The sequence below is a fragment of the Quercus robur genome, chromosome 2, assembly GCF_932294415.1.
Source record: "Quercus robur chromosome 2, dhQueRobu3.1, whole genome shotgun sequence".
NCBI lineage: Eukaryota > Viridiplantae > Streptophyta > Magnoliopsida > Fagales > Fagaceae > Quercus > Quercus robur.
The window spans coordinates 34,543,111-34,563,199 of NC_065535.1; the positions used below are offsets into that span (position 1 = coordinate 34,543,111).

At 35.3% G+C, this 20,089-nt stretch overlaps 1 protein-coding gene across 1 annotated transcript; it reads right to left on the bottom strand.

The window, feature by feature from the left end:
* Window positions 1-960: 960 nt before the first annotated feature.
* On the bottom strand, window positions 961-17,389 carry LOC126713462 (uncharacterized). Its single transcript, XM_050413214.1, has 11 exons — window positions 16,693-17,389; window positions 14,012-14,346; window positions 11,538-11,615; window positions 11,324-11,426; window positions 8,583-8,671; window positions 7,383-7,494; window positions 6,455-6,508; window positions 6,276-6,324; window positions 2,884-2,984; window positions 1,544-1,656; window positions 961-1,428 (listed from the first exon to the last, which is right to left on the bottom strand). Exons 1-11 carry the CDS (start codon window positions 17,029-17,031, stop codon window positions 1,098-1,100), a joined length of 1,704 nt encoding a protein of 567 aa, XP_050269171.1. The 5' UTR covers window positions 17,032-17,389; the 3' UTR covers window positions 961-1,097.
* Window positions 17,390-20,089: the final 2,700 nt, after the last annotated feature.

The following is a 20,089-nucleotide window of genomic DNA, read 5'->3' on the forward strand; positions in this document are numbered from 1 at the left end:
AATTAGTGTAAATAACCCCCACCTCTCTTGCGGTTTCAAATAATGACACTCCTAACTCTAGAGATTTATAAATGCAACATCTAGGTCTATTCCCTCTCACAATGGGATGAAAAAACTTTCCTCCACACTATTTGTGCCACCATCTAACATGAGTCTTCTCATCAAGGAAAAGTATGAAAAAACTTTCCTCCAGACTATTTGTGCCACCATCTAACATGAGTCTTCTCATCAAGGAAAAGTATGGTAAAGCTTGATACAAATAAACTAGGCCCCTAAAATTTTTGTTTGACCCATTTATGCTACACCAACTAGGTTCAATTGAAAATTGAAATAACAAAAGACTAGATTTTGAAGTAAAGTAACAAATGACATGAAAAGCCTATAGCTCACTCATCAAAGTGGTTGTCATCAAAATGGTTATATATGGTCCATTGTTCCTCATGGCTTAATGTGGTGTCTTTGGAGGGAGAGAAATAGTCGTTGTTTTGAAGATATTGACCGATCTATTCCGGACCTCAAGCTTTTCTTTTTTAGATCTTTGTTGGATTGGTTGTTTGCTTTGCAAAACAAATCTTTCCCTTCTTTTTTTGTTTCATAGATTCTTGCAATTTTTGTTGTTGATTTGTTGTCCCCTTGTTCACTCCCTGTGTACTAGGGTGCTTCCTCTTTGATATCAATATATCTTATTACTTATCAAAAAAAAAAAAAAGACTATAGCTCACTCAACTATAAGGCACAAACAAGTTGTATTTGACTAGACATATAAAGCTATAACCTTACAATTGTCTAAAACCTAGCAACTCTTAGACCGACACTTCCTAATTGAGAGACATATCTTGGGATCGAATCCCCAAAAAAATTAAAAATGAAGGAAACAATTGCATAACCGCATAAGATATGAAACTAAGTTATTAAACATGTCTCGATAGAATAACATCAATCACACGACGCACCAAGAAAGAGAGAGGGAGGAAGTGTCATTAGAATAGCCACTTTCCTCTAATTGATTAAACTATAATGTATGAACAAAAATATGAATGAAGGAGAACTGAAATGTCAAACTAATTTTATGTACTGCAGATATACAACCCCAAGGACTAAAGGAAGTTTCTTTGGAAGTTTCCAGAAGAAAACCTGGAGGTTAAACCTTCAGCCATGTTTTCTGAATCCAAGTTTATATTCTTTCTTCCAGCTCCCAAGTCCTTGTCACGATCCCAAGGCTTCCAAGGATGTTGCCCCACCCACTCTTGCTTCTCTGGCTGCACTTTGGTTTTTTTCTTTGAACGGCTTGTAGCCTCTTCCTGGTGCTTCTGTACCAAAGATTTTGATCGCTTTCCTTTATTATATTTATCCACCAAATCTGCATCTGAACTTTTCTGTACTTCATTGGAAGCAAGTGCTGCAGCCTCATTATACGCTTCTAAATAACTGCCATGGTAAACTAAATGCATTACAAAATACCTTCAACTAAGAGAGAGAGAGAGAGAGAGAGAGGAGAGATGACTGCCCAAAGCATTCTGGAAACGAAAAAGTGAATACATACTTCATCTTTGCTTTCTGGGCTCTCTCTGTAGGGGTATCTGTCCAAACACTAGTATCGCCGCGTCCTGCTTTAGAGCTCTTGCTAAATGTAGTTGACTGCGTAGTCATACCGGGCTGAGAAGGAAAAGCACGAGGGTTATGAAATGGAAAACAACATAAAGGCTTGCATTTGGAGTTTCAGTGACCATCAAGTGAAACCTTCAGGGTGCTATCTTTTATTCCTTTCACTAAGTAAAAATATATCATTAGAATGAGGGGAATCTCTTGTACACAAAGCTCTCTTAAAAAATTAAATCTAAAGGAAAGAAAATCAATAAAGTTTACACAAGAAGTCTCAGGAGTGGTGCCAGGCACATGAGACCATTCAAATAACAATCTAAAAATACAGCTTTGCACTCAATAATAGACAACTCCACACCATTAAATGTATGATCGTTTCCACCAAATTGCCCACATGACACAGGACAAATTGAGGAACCAACTACTTGTGCTTGTAGTAGGCTCAGAATTTGAAGAATTTCCAAATTTAGGGTTTAAAACTTTAGAAAGAACAATTAGGGTTAAAAAATAACCAAAGTTTTTGGGTATAAAGCAAAAAACTAGATTAGCGGTTACAAAGGAGGTTTAGAGTACATGGAATGTAAGTCAAGTAGAAGTAGGCAGAGATGAAGAGGTTGTTTGACTCGATGGTCAAGAGATACCAAAGAGTGAGAGCTTTCGATATCATGGACCCATAATTCATAAAAATGGAGAGATTGAAGAGGATGTGAATCATAAGATAAGAGCAAGGTGGGTGAAGAGGAGTGACACATCAAAATTATTTTTTAATTGTAGAATACCAAATAAGTTAAAGGGAAAATTTTATAAGATAACAAGACTAGCTATGCTCTATGGTACTAAATGTTGGGCCATTAAAAGCATCATATTCATAAAATGAATGTAACGGAAATGAGGATGCTAAGATGGAAAGAGGAGGAAGAGTCACTTGAGATGGTTTACTCCTGATATAAACTTGACAAATATTCATGTGTGTGTGTGTGTGTAAATATATATACATGGGTTGGGTTTAAATTACACTGGGGAGTAACTCTAATTTATATTACACCACTCAATATTTTTTTATTGGATGCTAATTTTAACAAATCCGCCATTGGATTAGATTTTCTTTTTATACTCTACATGTTTAAATTTCAAGTTTTTGTATTTAAAATTGTGCATAAAAAATGGGTTTCTATAAGAGTGACATATACAGGAGGTTCCCAAGTCCCAACAACTAATGACAAAAGCAAAAGTAAATAATTTAAAAATCACAAAATGACAATTGAATGAGGAGGGCCTTACTTTTCTTTCAGGAGGCAATGTTGTCATCCATTCATCTCTTTTCGGTGCCACTTTAACATCCATATCTGCCAATAGCTCATCATCACCCTCCATAGATATACCTGCCAACACCACAACTTTCTTGTGGTCAGTTCAGTAAATAATTTTGCAAGTCGCAAGCTGTAAATATCCACAAAAGGAGGAAGCTTGCCATCATACCAAGGTCCAACCTCTTGTAAAATACCCACTAAGGAAAGATAAAAATAACACCAACCTGAAATTATAAAAATTTTCTTACACAAGGACCTGAAGCGAGCTATAATACTATATTTTGTTATAAAGCTTAGACTGTAAGACACACACACACAGCACAGCACAAGACAAACGCAACTAAAACGAGTTTTCTGTTGGCCCTTACCACAAGCTTCCCAACACCCTCTCCAATCTGTTTGGTAGCACCTTAACAATAATTTGAAGATGCCAGCATGAAACTATATGACCTGAAGTCCTAATGTGTAGCTCCAGTTTCTCCATAACTTGCAGGATGAAAGAAGTAACCCATGACTACTCAAACTTAGTGAGTGGACTATAGGTTTTTTATTTAGGGTGTTGTTGGAAAAGTAAATTGGGGTCATGCTCTGATACCAAGTTGCAGAACCGGTGACATAGAAATACAAAAAACAAAGGGAGAAATGGGAGAATGGGCTACAAAACCCTAGGCTTCACCAACTACAGATTGTTTAGGAGAGGGGAAAGGAATGGAATGAAAGGAAATTCTTCAAGATATTCCGTCTATTCTCCATATTGGAAGTTTAATTAGAATGAAGGACAGACTATAAGCAAATGCTCATTCCATTCAAAATTCCCTCCTAAGTATTCCTTCCAAAAGTGGGAGGAACAATCATTCCTTTATTGAAATAGAAGTGAAATATCAATTTTATCCCAATAAATATATAAACAATAAAAGGTGAATGGTATAATAGTAAAACTATATATTTCTTTCTTTCCATTCCTCCTTTTATAAACTCCCAAACACACTATAAAAGATACACCATTTTCAAGTCCATTCTTTTATAAACTATGCTTTTCATTCTTTTAAAACTCCTAAACATATGCTATGTTTGGATGTTGGGGGAAGGAGGGGGAATAGAGTAGAGGAAGGGAGAGTAATTTAATTACCTTGTTTGGATGTTTTTTAAGGAAGGAGGGAGAGGGGTTTGGAGGGGTTTGAAATACTTCTAACCCCTCATTTTTAATTCCCCCAAATTGGAGAGATTTGGAGGGAGAGTGGAGCATAAAAATGTTTGACCAAATGAATTATCAAATTTACCTGTACCATATTAACAAAATTACAAATGAAAATACTAATTATTCCCCTCCCCCTTACTTAATTTTAAAAACATTCAAACAAGGTGGAGGATAACCATTCTCCTCTACTCTTCTCTCCACTACTCTCCTTCCCTCTACTCCCCTCTACTCTCCTCTCTCTCAAAACTTCCAAACATAGCAAGTGTTAGCGTGCTTAGAATCACTGCCAAGCTGTAGAGCAATCTCTAACTAGAAATATCTTATTCAAAATATACTGCTCAAACTATTGCAAGAATCTCTATTTAATTGGCGTCCAGAATCACATCAAATTGCTAGAGCCTCTTTTTAATAGGCTTCCAGGCTAGAGCCTCTTTTTAATAGGCTTCGATGATTACATCAACAAGGAGAGTCCTAACCAAATCATAAAATCCTCAACAACAATAAAGCCTGAATTCAAATTTCAAAAATGAGATCAGGTATCTTAAATAAGTAACAACCTAAAATATCAAATTCTGAAATAATTTTGGTTATACTCTTTACATCAACTAGAAGTGTCAAAGTGTGGGGACTTTTGTTGAATGATAGTCAATAAAAACGATTTGGTTGCTTCCCATTTGAGTGGTGAACATGGTTGGAATCTTCACTTTAACAAGTCACTTCAGAATTGGGAATTGGAGTCTATGTATGGCATTTTTTATATATTGTATTCAAATTTCCATTCTAGACTAGAGGACTGAATAGCTTCCAAACCTTCAAAAGCAGGAAATTTGAGGTTCACTCTCACTATGAAGTTCTGCGGGGCTATAGGGGTCAAATCCCATGTTCTGTATTTGGGGTGATCCTAGAAATATTGGCCACTTTGCATAGATGGCAGCATTGGATATAATTTTATCAATAAATAATCTTTGAAAGCATAATATAATGATCATTGATTGGTGTTGTATGTGCAAGAGGAGCACGGAATTAGTTGAGCACCTTTTACTTCATTGTATGGTGTCTAGAGATATTTGGTCATTTGTGTTTGCTGTATATAGAGCATCATGGGTTATGCTGAAAACATTGATTTAAATGCTAAGTTGTTGGAAATGGAGCTTTCATCATCAAAGAACCTTAGCTTGGAATGCAATTTGGCTGTGTGTCTTATGGACAATTTAGCTTAAGCAATATAATAGAACTATTAATGAAATTGAACGTCTAATCCACATGATCAAACAGTCAATGCTACAATGTTTGTATGATTAGATGATTGTTTTAGGCAATACTCCCCGATGTAATCTTTTAGAATTCTTTTTTTTTTTTATAGGTAATCAGAAAATTAATATTAATGATAAAAACAAAGAGAAAAGTACAAGATGTTCATGATGATAAACAACAAGAAAGAAAAAAGAGCACACAGCACAACAAAAAGAGGGAAATCAGGAAACTAAGCTAAGAGAAGACATAAACTCAGAAAGAGAAGAACAATCAGTGAAACCCTAACAACGAGACCACTCCAAAAGTAGTATGTACTCTTGAAAATGTAGATATCAAGATATAGTATGTACTCTTGTTTGTTTCTTTCTGAAAGATCTTTTTTAGAATTCTCATATAGCTTAAACTTGAAAATGTCAATCTCAAGATATATTAATATTATATACTTTTGTTTGTTCCTTTTTTAATAAAATCATTTTTACTTACAGAAAAATCATTCTACTTCCTTTTTTTTACTTTTTATTATTAAGTTATACACAATTGACCCTAAACTTTACCATCCAGCCTAATATTTTTTTGATAATTCAATAGTTGGAGGAGAGGGGGTTTGAACCTTAGATATCTCCATTAGAAACACCAAGAGGTGTCAACCAATTAAGCTACAAGGCACCTGGCATCACCCAACCTAATGCTATGAGGCGAGAACTGCAATCTGAGCTAGAAGGTAAAACTTGAACCCACTACTTCACCCTATTCCCTGTTTTCTTTTATCAGTAAGTTATATACATACCCAATGAGATTTGTACCCACCACTAGACCCTCTATACATTCTGACACAAAGAAACAAACGTACACACACAGATAGAATGTAGAAAACCAAGAGAAACCCTTAGCATCTGCAGAAAATGGCTAACCTTGCAATCTTCTCCATTGTGCAGCTTCACGCATTGATTTCAACTCAGCCTATAAGAACAAAAAGAATTAATAATTTGATATAGGCACACACCAAAGAGTATTTCAGATATAACTTCTAAAGATATAGCCAGACCACTACTACAACAAATTCCTTAAAAAGAATTAATATTGTATGTACCTTAAATGCCTCCTGTTCTTCCTTGAGTTTAATTTTCTCATCCATTGCTTTCCGCTAAACCAAGCAAATGAGGTTAGAAAGAAAAATCAATGTCAAAATCGTATATCTCTGTTGTGAAGATGCCAAAATACAACTATAATCACCATATGATAATTGCATGATATGCTTTTAAAGGTAACATTGTCTCCTTAATGAAATTATGCAAGTTCGTTTGAACCACCAAAATGTCTCAAGAAATTTCATTATAACTATCAAAGATATGTAAAAGAAAATTTTATGCACCAAACTACCAGTTCCATGCGCATATATTCCAATATTCCATGACTAAAGTCTAAACAAGAGTTCATACATAACAACTGCTACTATGATACAGACATTTATCAATTTTGCTTTTCAACTTGTAAGAAATTTTTTTAAGTAGAAGGAACAACTGAAGTACATAGTGTACTGTTGACCCCCCTCAAAAGTGACATTAAAAGACAAAAAGCTCAAAATGTTTCACAGGGAAGAAGTTATGCTGCCATCTGCAAGTGGCCACTGAACCAAAGAAATTAAAAAAAAAAAGGTATTTATTCCTATAAAGGGGAAGCTCAATCCCATAAAATGTCCTTTCACACCAAATCTTTTACATGAGGCAAAACAGCACTACATTCCATATCCTTCTACTATGCTATCGCCCAAACACTCATTTCAAACAAAGAAGCAAATCATACACCCTCATTGGCATAACACATTTGAGACCAAATGATTATCTAACCACAAATCATATTAAAAAGGGCAACTGAAATTCAAATATACTTATCATGACCAAATCAACTGTAAGAGATCTCAATTTCGATGAATTAAAAGAAGTATCACAGAATGTGACTGCACAAATAGAAGCATTTTATAGATTCACATATTAACCATGTATGCATAAGAAACTCACCTTATCTGGATCTTGCAATTCTTTAAAAGATTTGTTCAATTTGATAAATGCTTGATGGGCCTGAGGATGAGGGCATTTATCCGGGTGCACTAAAAGAGACAACTTCCAGTACCTAATTCATGACCATGTCAATAATTAGATAAAGAGAAACAATTACATAATGCACAAGCTCACCAGTTTGCAACAATACAAGATCAATGAAAACTCTAACAAACAGCCTAGAATCCATTAATTAAGATAGTGATTGCAGCCTGCAGATTGTGTCCATATCTTTGTTTTCAGCCATATAGTGAACTAAAAACCACTTTTTAACTGGTACTATCTCATTTTACAGCATGACGATGTGTAAATTTTCCTCCTTAATTTCCGATTTGAACTTTTAAAGTAAATAAGCCTGATTGCAAAGATAAAACATCATTCACACCATGAAGGAGATGGTATTCGACCAAATATAAAGGTTTAATTAGACCATTATGATGGTGGTGGTGTTCAACCAAAACTAAAGTTTTAATCAAATTAGACCACTGAAATAGGCACAAAATTATTTACCCGCTTCCCTAAATAAGTTGATTGCAAGAGAGACTATAAACAACTTTCTTCTTCACTATAGCACCTACACACTTAGGTCTTACTACTTTATACTAATAATTACTTGCTGTTACCCCCCAAGACATCTCCGATTCAAAGAGACTTAACTTTCCAGCTCTTAGGTGCTACGGATATATGGTCGAAAGCATTTTGTTCACAAGTTAAGAAACACCTTCAAGCCTTTAGAAGCTATATAAAAAATAACTTTTTGTGACAATTACATTCTGGATCTCAGCTTTCAAAGCTTTGGCATGCCTCAGCCCTATATTACTCTAGACTAGATGACTATTATCATTGATCTCAGAACAAATCCCTATCAGAAACCTTTCAAGTTACACTCTTCCTCCTCCAGTGTAGTTAAGCCAAGCATCAAAAGATGCTTACTAGTGTAAAGTAGGCAGTTTAGGGGTATCTGGCACAGAAGGAATAATTTCATGATGGAAGAAAACATTAGTCACCAAACAATAAAATTAGAATATAAAAAATATAAAATCCAGATCTAACTCCTAAATTTGCATCCCATAAACAAAATCAACCATTAAGTATCAAAAACAATTCATGGAACAAGATAGGTTCCATTTTTTAAGAGATAAAAATAAAAAATAAACTAACCTTTTTTTAATGTTATCAGCGGACATATTATGGTTCACTCCTAGAACATCATACAGACAATCAGCATCAGCCTCCATGATTCTGGTGACCTGATCAGATAAATGTAACTAGTTTATGAGTTATTGCACTCATGCAATTACTAGGAAACCATCCACGATGCAATTATGTATGGTCAACAAAAAAGATATATCTTAACCTCATTTCACCAATAGTTCATAATAAATAAATAAATAAATAAGCATATATACTCCCCAAAAAGAAGATATTATATAATGCAACTTTTTTTTTTTCAATAAGTAGAGAGATTTTATTAACAGTAAGTCCTTAAGTTGTCATCTAGTTTGATGGCAAAAGAAGTAAACTGGGAGAAAAAGAAATAGAAGAAGGAATGAGAGAAAAAAAAAAAAAAACAATACAGGGTTTTGTGATGATTGAGCAGCATCATCACCATTACATAATATAAAATACACAAAAGCTCCAAAATTATCCTTACACAGATAGCATAGTTCTCGTAATACTTTCCCCAATGCCAGTACCAGTACTACCTCTATCACTGCCCATGATTTGTTGGACACCTCTACTTGAAAAGTAGCATGCTTCCTATATTTGGAACTTTGGACCATTATGCTTGATGTGGCTATTGTGGGGAAGCATAATAATCGTACTTTTGAGGACACAGACAGATTAAACACTCAGAAGAATTGCTAATTCGGACACCTTTTATTGGTCCCGTGCATGGGGTCTTACAGATAGTAACACTAATAGATTTCACATAATCACTTCTATTTCACAGAATCAAATCTTTTTTGTGCGTAATTCTTTGTAATTTTTTTTTTTTTTTTTTGATAAGTAATATAACTTCATTGAATAAAGAAAAAAAATACAGGAAACCAAAGCACACAGGCAGTGTACAAAGGAATCAGAAAAAACAGCAAAAACTATAAAGCAAAGAGAATACAACTATCTAACAAATCTGTAAAAGAATTAAAACTAAAAACACACAAAGCATTTGTCCACTCTAGCAAAGTTTGGAGAAAAAACAACTTCATATCATGAGTTGATCTCTCAATCCTTTAAAAGTACAAGCATTCCTCTCCCACCAAATACCCCACATAATACAATGGGGAATCATACTCCAAATCACCAAGGACTTACATCTGCTACATTTTTTTTTTTATAAGACTTAAGTTTGCTACATTTATACGACTAGCTTGCTAGAAGATCCACAACATCGCATGGCATAACCCAATGAACCCCAAATAAATAAAATACCATATTCCACAACTCCCTAGCTACATGGCAATGTAACAATAAATGATCAATGGACTCCCCATCCTTCTTGCACATGCAACACCAATCCAACACAACTACTCTGCATTTCCGCAAATCATCCATATTCTGTGCAATTCTTTTAGGTTATGGAGTACTCATCATCATGAGCTTGATCTAACCTACTATTTTAATAAATTTTATAACTTATCAAAACAAAAATTAGCACATCAGACAGGTAGAACACCACACCCATACCTGAAACTTGTTTATAGACTTAAAAAACAACAAAAATTACATTTTACTCCCTTGGGCTTGCCCATGAACACAACGCATCTCTTTGTTCTTTGGACTAAGGTTATATGGTTATGCCATTACCTTGGGCATCCAACTTTACAGCAAACATAGGGTGACATGCAAACATCAATTTGTGATGGAAAAGTAAATGAAATCTTCTTGTTTTTTCATGCTAAACATTTATGCCTCTATTTCTTGAGAAAAAAAATAAGCAATTTTTACAAAGGTAGATGACCCTTTGGATTGAGCAGAAATCAGTTATGGTCAATATGGCTGGCATCATTAAACCCGTGTCCTTAGCTTTTCATTATATCAATATTCGATACATTATATTTACAGCAAGCACTACCATATTAAACTTTTGGTTCTAAATTGGTAGAGTTGGCAACAATATCACTTGCAAAACGACAAACATGGAAACAGAACACTTAAATAACACACACACGATGCTTCATGGTCGCCCTTTGGTGAATCGATGTTGTATGTGCTGTTGTAATGAGGAATCTGTGGATCACCTATTACTTTTCTGTCCGATAGCTCATTCTTTGTGGACTCATATGCTTCGGTTGTTTGGGATCGAGTGGGTCATGCCAGGTTCAATAGCGGACTTATTATTTTGTTGGTACCATTGGCTTGGGAAGCATAGCTTCGATATTTGGAATCTAGTTCCAGGCTGTTTAATGTGGAATATTTGGACTGAACGGAATCGGTGTTCTTTTGAGGATAAGGGGAAAACTGTGGTTCAGTTAGTAGATTTGTGCCTACGGACCCTCTTTGATTGGTCTCGGTGTCGGGGTTTTTCGGATTGTTTTACCCTTATGGAATTCCTTTCGTCTATTAGCTTTTCTTAGTTTTTCTTAGTGGCTGTTTGTGTCTTTTTGTTCACTACCGTGAACCCTTTGTATTTTCATGCTTTTCCCTTATTAATAATATTTTCTTCTTACTTATCAAAAAAAAAAATAACACACACACGCACATACAGATATATATGTGTAGATATCCACATACACATATATACAAACATGTGCATGCTGGAATCAGTTGAACCTGCTAAAAGAATCTTGATATACAACAATATTCTAGATTCTCAAGCCAAGGGTGCTCTTTGAAGCAACTGTGATATATGCAGAGTATTATAATTTGATCAATATGCATAAGGAACAGGATAAGAATACCTCTTCAAATCGCTCTGCCTCATTTGCAGATTCAGCCTCAGCAACCACAGCAGGTGGTGGAGGTCCTATAAAAATCTCAGTATCTTCCTCCAACTCTGCTTCTCTGGAAGTATTTAGAAAATATTATTACAAGTCATCTTAATCACATTACTTTTTCATCTTGATGTATCACCACAAAATCCAAAATTACAACCTCAAATAAATCCAGAAATACCTGAGCTCAGCCTGTGCTTCTGTTAGTTTGGCTGCAGCTGCAAGTAACTCAGCTGATGGCATCTCAGGACCAATAACTCTGCAACAAAAAGTAAACAAGAACAATAAAAAGTGTTCTTTATAAAAAATTAGATGATTGTTCGTTATTTATTCCTTTTCTATCAGTTAGTAACATACATATACTATATCTCAATACCAGGCTTTGAGTTTTGAATCATCCAATAGGTTACCTTCAAGTTTAAAGTCCATAACTGTTATAATTTTTATTTATAAATAATAAAACTTCATTGTAAAAATGACAGCATATAATGAGCCAAAGCACACAGGCAGTGTACTAAGATATGAGATCAACCACTGAAGCATCCCTATTGCATGCAATGTGAAACAACTCTGGAAAGACCTCCTCTAGTGGTCTTAGGCCTTTTCTTTTGCATTGTATATTTTACTGAAAACCTTCTTTCTTCTTTGCTTAAAATATACTGCCTGTCTTTTTAGGACGTACGTGAGGTTAGAACTTTGGTGTAATTTTAAACCTTGGAATTCTAGGATAGATTCAATTAATAAAATTATGTCTATTGTGTTTTCCTTAATTTGAACAACTGGCATATTTGGTTTTTACCCTGCAAAAGTTGCTTTTGATATTTTGAATCATCTAACAGGGAGATCAAAATCATCATGGTGTCAATCTGGAGGATTAAGAAAGCTCAGATGCACATACACCAGAGGTAATGGTGAAAAGATTTTTATTGATAATAACCATGCATTCACTTTTATCAGACTTATTGTATATTCTTTTATCCAATATTTACTTTTCACAATGTAGTTGATGACTTAAACATTTGCTTCCTAGACTGTATACAATTGTGACAATCCCAAGGAGCCTGAATCTCCCATTTTTCAAGCTACACTACATGTCACAAGTGCATCTAGAAAGAGGTTTCCTGCTGATATCAAAAGTTTTTCTCATGAACTAAATTCCAAAGGTGTCCGACCCTTCCCATTTTGGAAGCCTCAAGGCTTAAATAACTTGGAGGTACTTAACTTTTAGTTTGCAATATATTTTCTTGAACAAGATGAGTTGTGCTTTTGGAAGGTCTAGTCATTCTTAATTTCCTTGATGTTTTATGCAGGAAATATTGGTCGTGATCTGGGCAAAATTTGACAAAGCAAAGGAAGAAGTAAACTCTGATTTGGCTATTTTTGCAGCAGATCTGGTTGGAATTCTGGAGAAAAATGCAGATAGTCATCCTAAGTGGAAGGAAACTCTACAGGATTTGCTGGTTTTGGCTCGGAGCTATGCTATGACATCTTCTGCAGAGTTTTGGCTTCAGTGTGAAGGCATAGTTCAGGAATTGGATAATAGGCGTCAAGAACTTCATCCAGGTATGCTGAAGCAGCTTCATGCCCGAATGCTTTTCATTCTCACAAGGTGTACCAGATTTCTGGTTCCACAAAGAAAGTGGGTTGGCCGAGGATGAAATATTTTTCAGCTTCGTCAATCTGTAGTCCCGCATTCTGCAGAAAAACGAATTCCTCCAGGCATAGGAAGAGAGTCCAAAAGTTCTAGTGCTGCAAAGGCCTAAAAGGCAGCTGCAACTAGGAAATCTTACAGTCAGGAGCAGATGGATTGGAAGAAAAACCATTTTGTACCGCCAGGAAATTTTCTCTCACCTCCCCCTCCTACATATGAGTATATGACACTTCATAAACTTGGAGTCTCCCATAAGCAGGGACCGGATGGCTTCTTGGGAGAAACTCCCATCTCCAGCTGGGAAAAGCACGAAAGAAGCTGCTCCATTGAAGTTGCAGAATTATGGTAAGGTTGAATCTTTGAAGGGGAGAGGGGTTTCTGATGCAGATTTGGCAGGAAAGGTGCCTACTTTGAACATGATGATTTTCCACAGGTATTTCCTTTTCTTATCTAGTTCTATGTTTGGGTCTTGTAGGATCACTTATTGCCAAATTTCTTCCATAGGTTTGCTAATACCCATAGACTATCTTAATATGTTTTCCCAATGCAAACACTATATTGCCTCTCATCTCGATGATCCTCTTTCTATTATCACAACATCTAACAAAATGTATACACAACATAGCTATCTAAATACTAATAAATGTAACTCAGGAACCACAAACCGGCACTTTATACAGAAACTCCACATTCTATGATGTCTTATAAAGTAGTATACAAACCTTTAAGCAAGAAAAAATTTGCAGATTTTGTTTTAGTATGGCTATGCAATCCATACAAGGAAAAAAAAAAAAAAAAAAAAAAAAAAAGATAGAGAGAGGATCACAGCATACAAGAGTACATATGTCTAAATCTTGCACAAGTTGGTTATTTCTCATTAAAATGGACAAGACACTGTCAATAACTTATTCACCAGTCCATATTTGTGATTCTTTAGAATAAAACACATAGTGATTGATATTGCAGCTAATTAGGAAAAAAAAAAAATTTAAGTATTTTTGTACCTTCTTCTAGGAGGAATGGTATCATCTTCTAGACTTGGCCCTGCCACATTATTTTCAAGCATCACTTCTCCGCATTCGGCATCTTCCACTACTGAATGTACACCATTTGCTGATACAGAATGTTCAAGTTGTTGCTCTTTAGGTTCCATATGAGCATGAATTAGGGGTCCTACAATTTCTAAAGTAGGACGAGCATTTGGCGGAAGTAAAAATAATCTATCACCACTCTCCTTCAGTCTTAATGAAAGGAACAGCTTCTTTAGATGTTTTATCAGAGATCTTTCAGATATACCCTTTATGTCTACAGCTTGCCCATCATCAATCATTTGCAGAAGCTGTATATCAAAAACAAGGTTAAAAAAAAATAATAATAATAATATTAATAAAATAAAATAAATAAAACTAACAATCATACAAACATCACAAAAAAGAGAATAAAAAAATAATATAAAAGAAAGTAGCATATAAGAGAAAGACCAACAAAGTACAGCACAAAGAATACAACAACAACAACCAAGCGCCTTAGTCCCAATTTTTTTTATTAACTGATAAAAAGTACTCTTTGTTCACAATGATGAACACAAAATACCTAAAAAAAAAAAATGCAAGAAAATCAATTCGAAAGGCTATCTGAAAACTAAAAATCAAAAATCGAAGTAAAATGCATAAATCCCCAAGCCCGAGACCAATCAAACAAAGTCCTAATTAGCAAGGATTTCATCTGTTCAATAGATTTCACAAAATCCTCAAAAGTAAAGCTATTTCATTCCTTCCATACTAACTAAATCAAACATGCTAGCTCCAGATTCCAAAGATTCCAAACATTCGAGGCATGTTTTCCAAACCAATTCCACCAACCAAAGAAAAGAGATGCTACCGTCTCCAGCATCACCCACTAAATCCCAAACATAAACTTCACTCCACAGCTCATGAGAAAAGTCATGATGGAGTAGGAGATGATCCACCATTTCCCCACTACACCGACACATACAACACCAATTTGCTAGGGAGAAACCCTTCTTAATGAGATTATCAACTATAAGAATCCAACCACACACCGCTACCCACATAATAATACACTACTCTCTTGGGATCTTAACACGCCAAAATGCTCTTCCATGAGAAAGAAACAATATAAATGCCACTTATAGTATTATAAAAGCAAGGACAAAACTTAGATACAATACCTTAGGTGTTGTTCCTTAAGTTTTCCTCTTAAGATTCTACCATGTGGCTACTTAACTAAAAAATACACTTCCATTTCATGAGAAAAAATCCATATGGCAGAATCTTAAGAGGAGAACTTAAGAAGCAGCACCTAAGTACTATACATAAGTTTTGCTCTAAAACCAAACATCAAAATAACCATTCCTGTTCAAGCTCCAAATCATTCTATCTTACCTTTCCTCCCTAGGCATCTTGGAATAAATGCAATCAAAAAAAGAATGCACTTCTTCCAATTCCCAATCTTGAACAGCTCTATTGAACCTTTTATTCCAACTCCCAGTCCCACCATTAGAGGAAGAAACCAGCACATCAAAAACTAAGGCTTCCTTATCAGTGATTTAATTGGGAGGTAAAGTGGAGGAGACAGGAATTGAACTCAAGATCTCTCGCTCTAATACCAAATGTTAAAAATCTTACGTGTTGGACCTCACTTATTAAAAAGAAGTTTAAGCCCACACGTGAGGGGAAGTGTTAGAATTATGGTTAAGTGACTAAATTCACCATTTCCTAATAGTTTAAGCTTTTGAGAGAATCGGTAATTTAACATGGTATCAAAGCAGAAGATCCTAAGTTCGATACCTACCTTTGCTCTACCTCACATTTAAAATGTTAAATTCCTAATTGTTGGGCCCCCAATTATTAAGGAGAAGTTTAGGCACACAAATGAAGGGGAGTGTTAGAATCATGGTTAAGTGATTAAATTCATCATTTCCTAATAGTTTAAGCTTTTGGGACAATCGGTAATTTAACAATACTCTTTGTTACTTCCTTAATTGATATATTCTTTTTCACTACTTCTACTAATTTTACTTTTGCTCTTCCTCTACCTCTTTTTTCATTCCCTAAACTTAACTCAACTCACCATTTCCCATTGGTGCATTAATGACTCTCCTCTGAACATGAACAAACCATCTCAAGTGACTCTCCCTCATCTTTTCATCCTTAGAAGTCACCCCTATCTTTAAGCCTAAAATTTAGTCACTCAGAGCCTTGGTGAGATGGCAACTGGCAAGTGGCTTCTGCCAAAAGTGACAGCTTTTGGCAGGTTGCTATTCGATCCCGGAATTAGCCTCTCCAACAAAATTGGGGGTACATACCCCACAAAAGTGGGAGCTTTTGCACTCGGTACCCACATTTTTAAATTATAAAATGGCAAAAAGAATAACAATAGGGAAAATTCAATTCCTAAGTGGTGACAAGCTGTGCTTTCATAAAAAATAAAAGTTAATTAAAAATGTCAGAAACAGAATTTGCATGCTGTAAGGATAATCATGCTAATAACAAAACAGATAATAGCATAACTACTTTGGCCAATGAAACATCAAATTCAAAGTTGAAAAATTCCTAATTACCCACCAAATATCACAAAATAACATTCAAAATTGTAGTTGCAAAACCTAAAAATCGATTAGTATTGAATTTAGAAGCTTCGGATTCACAAGAAAAATGGATACCTGGATCAAGTCATTGGAAACATTAGGAAATTGGTTCAACAAGTCTCCCACCACCGCTTCGGGCTCTAACTCGGGCTCGGACTCGGACTCAGATTCGGACTCGTAAGCCCTACTCTTCTTTCTCGATTTCCTTCTCTTCCTCTCTCTCTCGTCCCTTTCTCTCCTCCTCTCTCTATCTCTCCTTTTACTTTTATCACTGCTCCTGTGCCTGTGCCGGTGCCGGCGCCGCCTCTTCGACGAGTCGTCATCAGAGCTCGGTGACGACGACGACGACGGCGACACCGAAGTCTCGGTGCCATCTATATGCTTCCTCTTCTTACGCTTCGATTTATCGCCCATTTTAGAATGCAACTACTACAGCTTTTGCTCACTCAACGAAAAATTCCTGATTTTCTCGGGAGCGGCTCACCTCCAATTCACCACCGCAACAATTTCTCTTATATCGCCTCTTCAATCCCTTCCTTCTCCTCCGCCTTCACCAATCCATGAATCACTGCACTGTTCGCCTCCCCAGCGGCAGGTCTCTGGTGTGAAGAAAGCTCACGGTTGACGGTTTGGCCCACCGGTGGTCGTAATTTGTGCTAACTGGTGGTGGTGGTGGTGGTGCCGGCCGCGGCAAGTGGTTTGGGATTTCAATTTGGCTAATATATTCCAAACACAGTCATGGTTTGTTTTTGGTTTGGGGTTTCACTGTTTCAGTTTACGCTGTGTAATATTTTTCTGTTTAAAAGAGAAATTGTTAGGCTTTTTTTCTAACCGTTGGATAACCTGTTTTTTACACGTTTCACTCATCTAATGCGAACTGGATTTGGGCCTTTGGGGGACTCGGGCTGCTTGGTTTTCGTGTTTGAAATTTGAATGTTTGTGACTACGGGCCTACCCATGAGCCCACTTATTTAATGGTCCAAAACATAGACCAAACTAGAAACCATCTAGATTCTCAAAAAAAAAAAAAAAAAAAAAAACCTAGAAACAATCTAAAATGAGTTTATCAAGTGACATATATTGATTCTCAAAAAAAAAAAAAAAAAAAGTGACATATATTGATGTTTCCAGCCTAGATGTCTAGGGTTAATCTCCTCTCCCTCAGCAATCAAATTATAAAAAAATAAACAATCACCAGGAACAAACACTATAGGTTAAAACAATTTCTTAAAAGAATTATATAAAATAAAATGAATTTAGTATAAAAATCTGCTAACTAACAACTAACTGAATTTATGTTTTTTTTTTGTTGAGGTTGTAAAAGAACTCTTGTTATAATTAATCTCACTAACCTTCCATATGATATTCATTCATTGGCTTGTAACATAGTTGAATTGGCATATCTATCATAAGAGGTACTTTCTAGTTTGAAAAACAGCATAAGTTATTTATCCTTGACTTTTCAGAGTTTTTTAAGGATCTTTTAGGTCTCAAAAGAATACCAAGCAAAAACTTAATGAAATTATCTTTCCCATGACGTAAAGTTTATATAAATTGAATGTTAGGGTGAGGAGTTTTTTTTTTTTTTTTTTTTTTTTGCTGGGTAATTGGTTTATAGGGGGATCGAACCCCCGAGCTTGACAAGGCACTAAGGCCCGGGTACCACTCAGGCACAAGGCCTGATGGTGTTAGGGTGAGGAGTTATGGTTTCCGAAAGTTGACACATCATAAACTTGTTTCATTTATCATAACAAAAGTTTACGCATTTCAATGGAGACCTTGTTGAACTCGGAATTAGGCGAGCCATACACCATTTACTTAATATAAACTTTATGACCATGCTTTGGTTGGGAAGGATATTACATCCTTTTAAGAAGTTTTAGGCCTTTGAAATGTCTGTTTATATGCCTTTTGAAGTCTCATTGTTATGTAATTATATATATATATATATATATATATATATATATATATGTGAGTTTTTTTTTTTTGGGCTACCCCAAGCAACTAAAAAAGAGCCTTTTGCTCAATCTTTCCAATGATATGTTACTCATACTATTCGAAAATTGTTTGACTTAGTTTCAAACAAACCCTAGGCTAGGATTAGGGTTTCTAGGGGTTTTCATTTTTGTGATATCTTGTTTGTTTACCTACAATTTGATGATCCACCCCTCATTTCAAATGTGACTAAAATATTTTTGAGTTAGTGCAAGAATCGTTTCAATCAAATGAATGAATTTTTAGTCAAAGTTCTATCAAACTAAATCAAACCTCATATTTTGCTCTAAAACTACTATGTTGGAGCATTTTAATATTAATTAATTAAAATGGGTTTATATGACAATATAAATGTAAAGATGTGGGAGTTAATATGGAAGATAAAGAGTTAGTGAAAATATTTAATCCCACATTAAAAATGAGAGAGACTTTTTTTCAACATTGCATATACAGTAGGAGTGCTTAGCAGATTTACTAGCAAACCTAATAGAGATCATTGACTAGCTATTGAGCGAGTCATGAGATATTTAATTGGTACCAAAAGCTATGGCTTATTTTATAAAAAGTACCCTGCTGTGATTGAAACTTTTAGTAATGCCGATGGGAATACTTTGTCAGGCGATTCTCTCTCAACAATTACTAACTCAACAATGGAAGCTAAATTTCCACCTATATTAATTCATTATCATACTACTACCGCAATTGGTAGAGTTAAAAACCATTATTACAACGGTAAATCCAGACCTATAAGAAGAAAGCACAGTACTGTACGATCTTATTTGAGTAGTGACATCATAACTGTGGGTTATGTTAAATTTAATGATAATCTTGCAGATCCATTTACCAAGGCCTTGACAAAAGATAGGGTCTAGAATACATCGAGGGGGATGGCATTAAAGTCCATAGATTCATGAGCCATGCATGAGGATACCCAACCCAAGGACAAGAGATCCTGAGAATTGGGTTCAATGGAAAAAACGAACCATATGATGGTCGTAAGAAATGCACTATCTATTTCTTTAGTTATTTATTTTGTAAATAATTTTTTAATTGTTCATCCTTCTGATGTAAGTGCATTTATCTTGTAATGTAGAGAAATTGAGTAAAAAACTCTTAATGAAATTTTTAGCGTGTATAAGTGGGGTGTCAAAATTACAGGAGCACCCCTGACAAAATTTCACCTATGTGAGTATGGGGTGGGGTTGCTTCCTATGAGATTTGGACTTTTTTTTTATTTGAGAAACACACACACACACACACACATATATAGGGGAAGGGGGATGAGATTTGGACTTAATCTCAAATACACTCATGAAATTGGGATCTGCACATAGTCGTGACCACTACGACTTTGGAGTTGAGATGACTGTTTTACTAAGTGAAGATTCAATGCAGAGCACACCTTCATGATGCATAGTGACTCATCTTTGCCTGGTAATCTCTCTTTAACTAATAAAATTTAATATTAAAATGAGTG

What these genes read in the sequence shown, in the direction of transcription:
- LOC126713462 (XM_050413214.1), bottom strand. Translation starts at nt 17,031, where the DNA reads ATGGGCGATAAATCGAAGCGTAAGAAGAGGAAGCATATAGATGGCACC. An exon ending in GCTGATAACATTAAAAAAAG is followed by an intron (nt 7,495 to 8,582) that starts GTTAGTTTATTT and finishes GTCATGAATTAG; the next exon opens with GTACTGGAAGTTGTCTCTTT. An exon ending in AATTGCAAGATCCAGATAAG is followed by an intron (nt 6,509 to 7,382) that starts GTGAGTTTCTTA and finishes TGCTTGGTTTAG; the next exon opens with CGGAAAGCAATGGATGAGAA.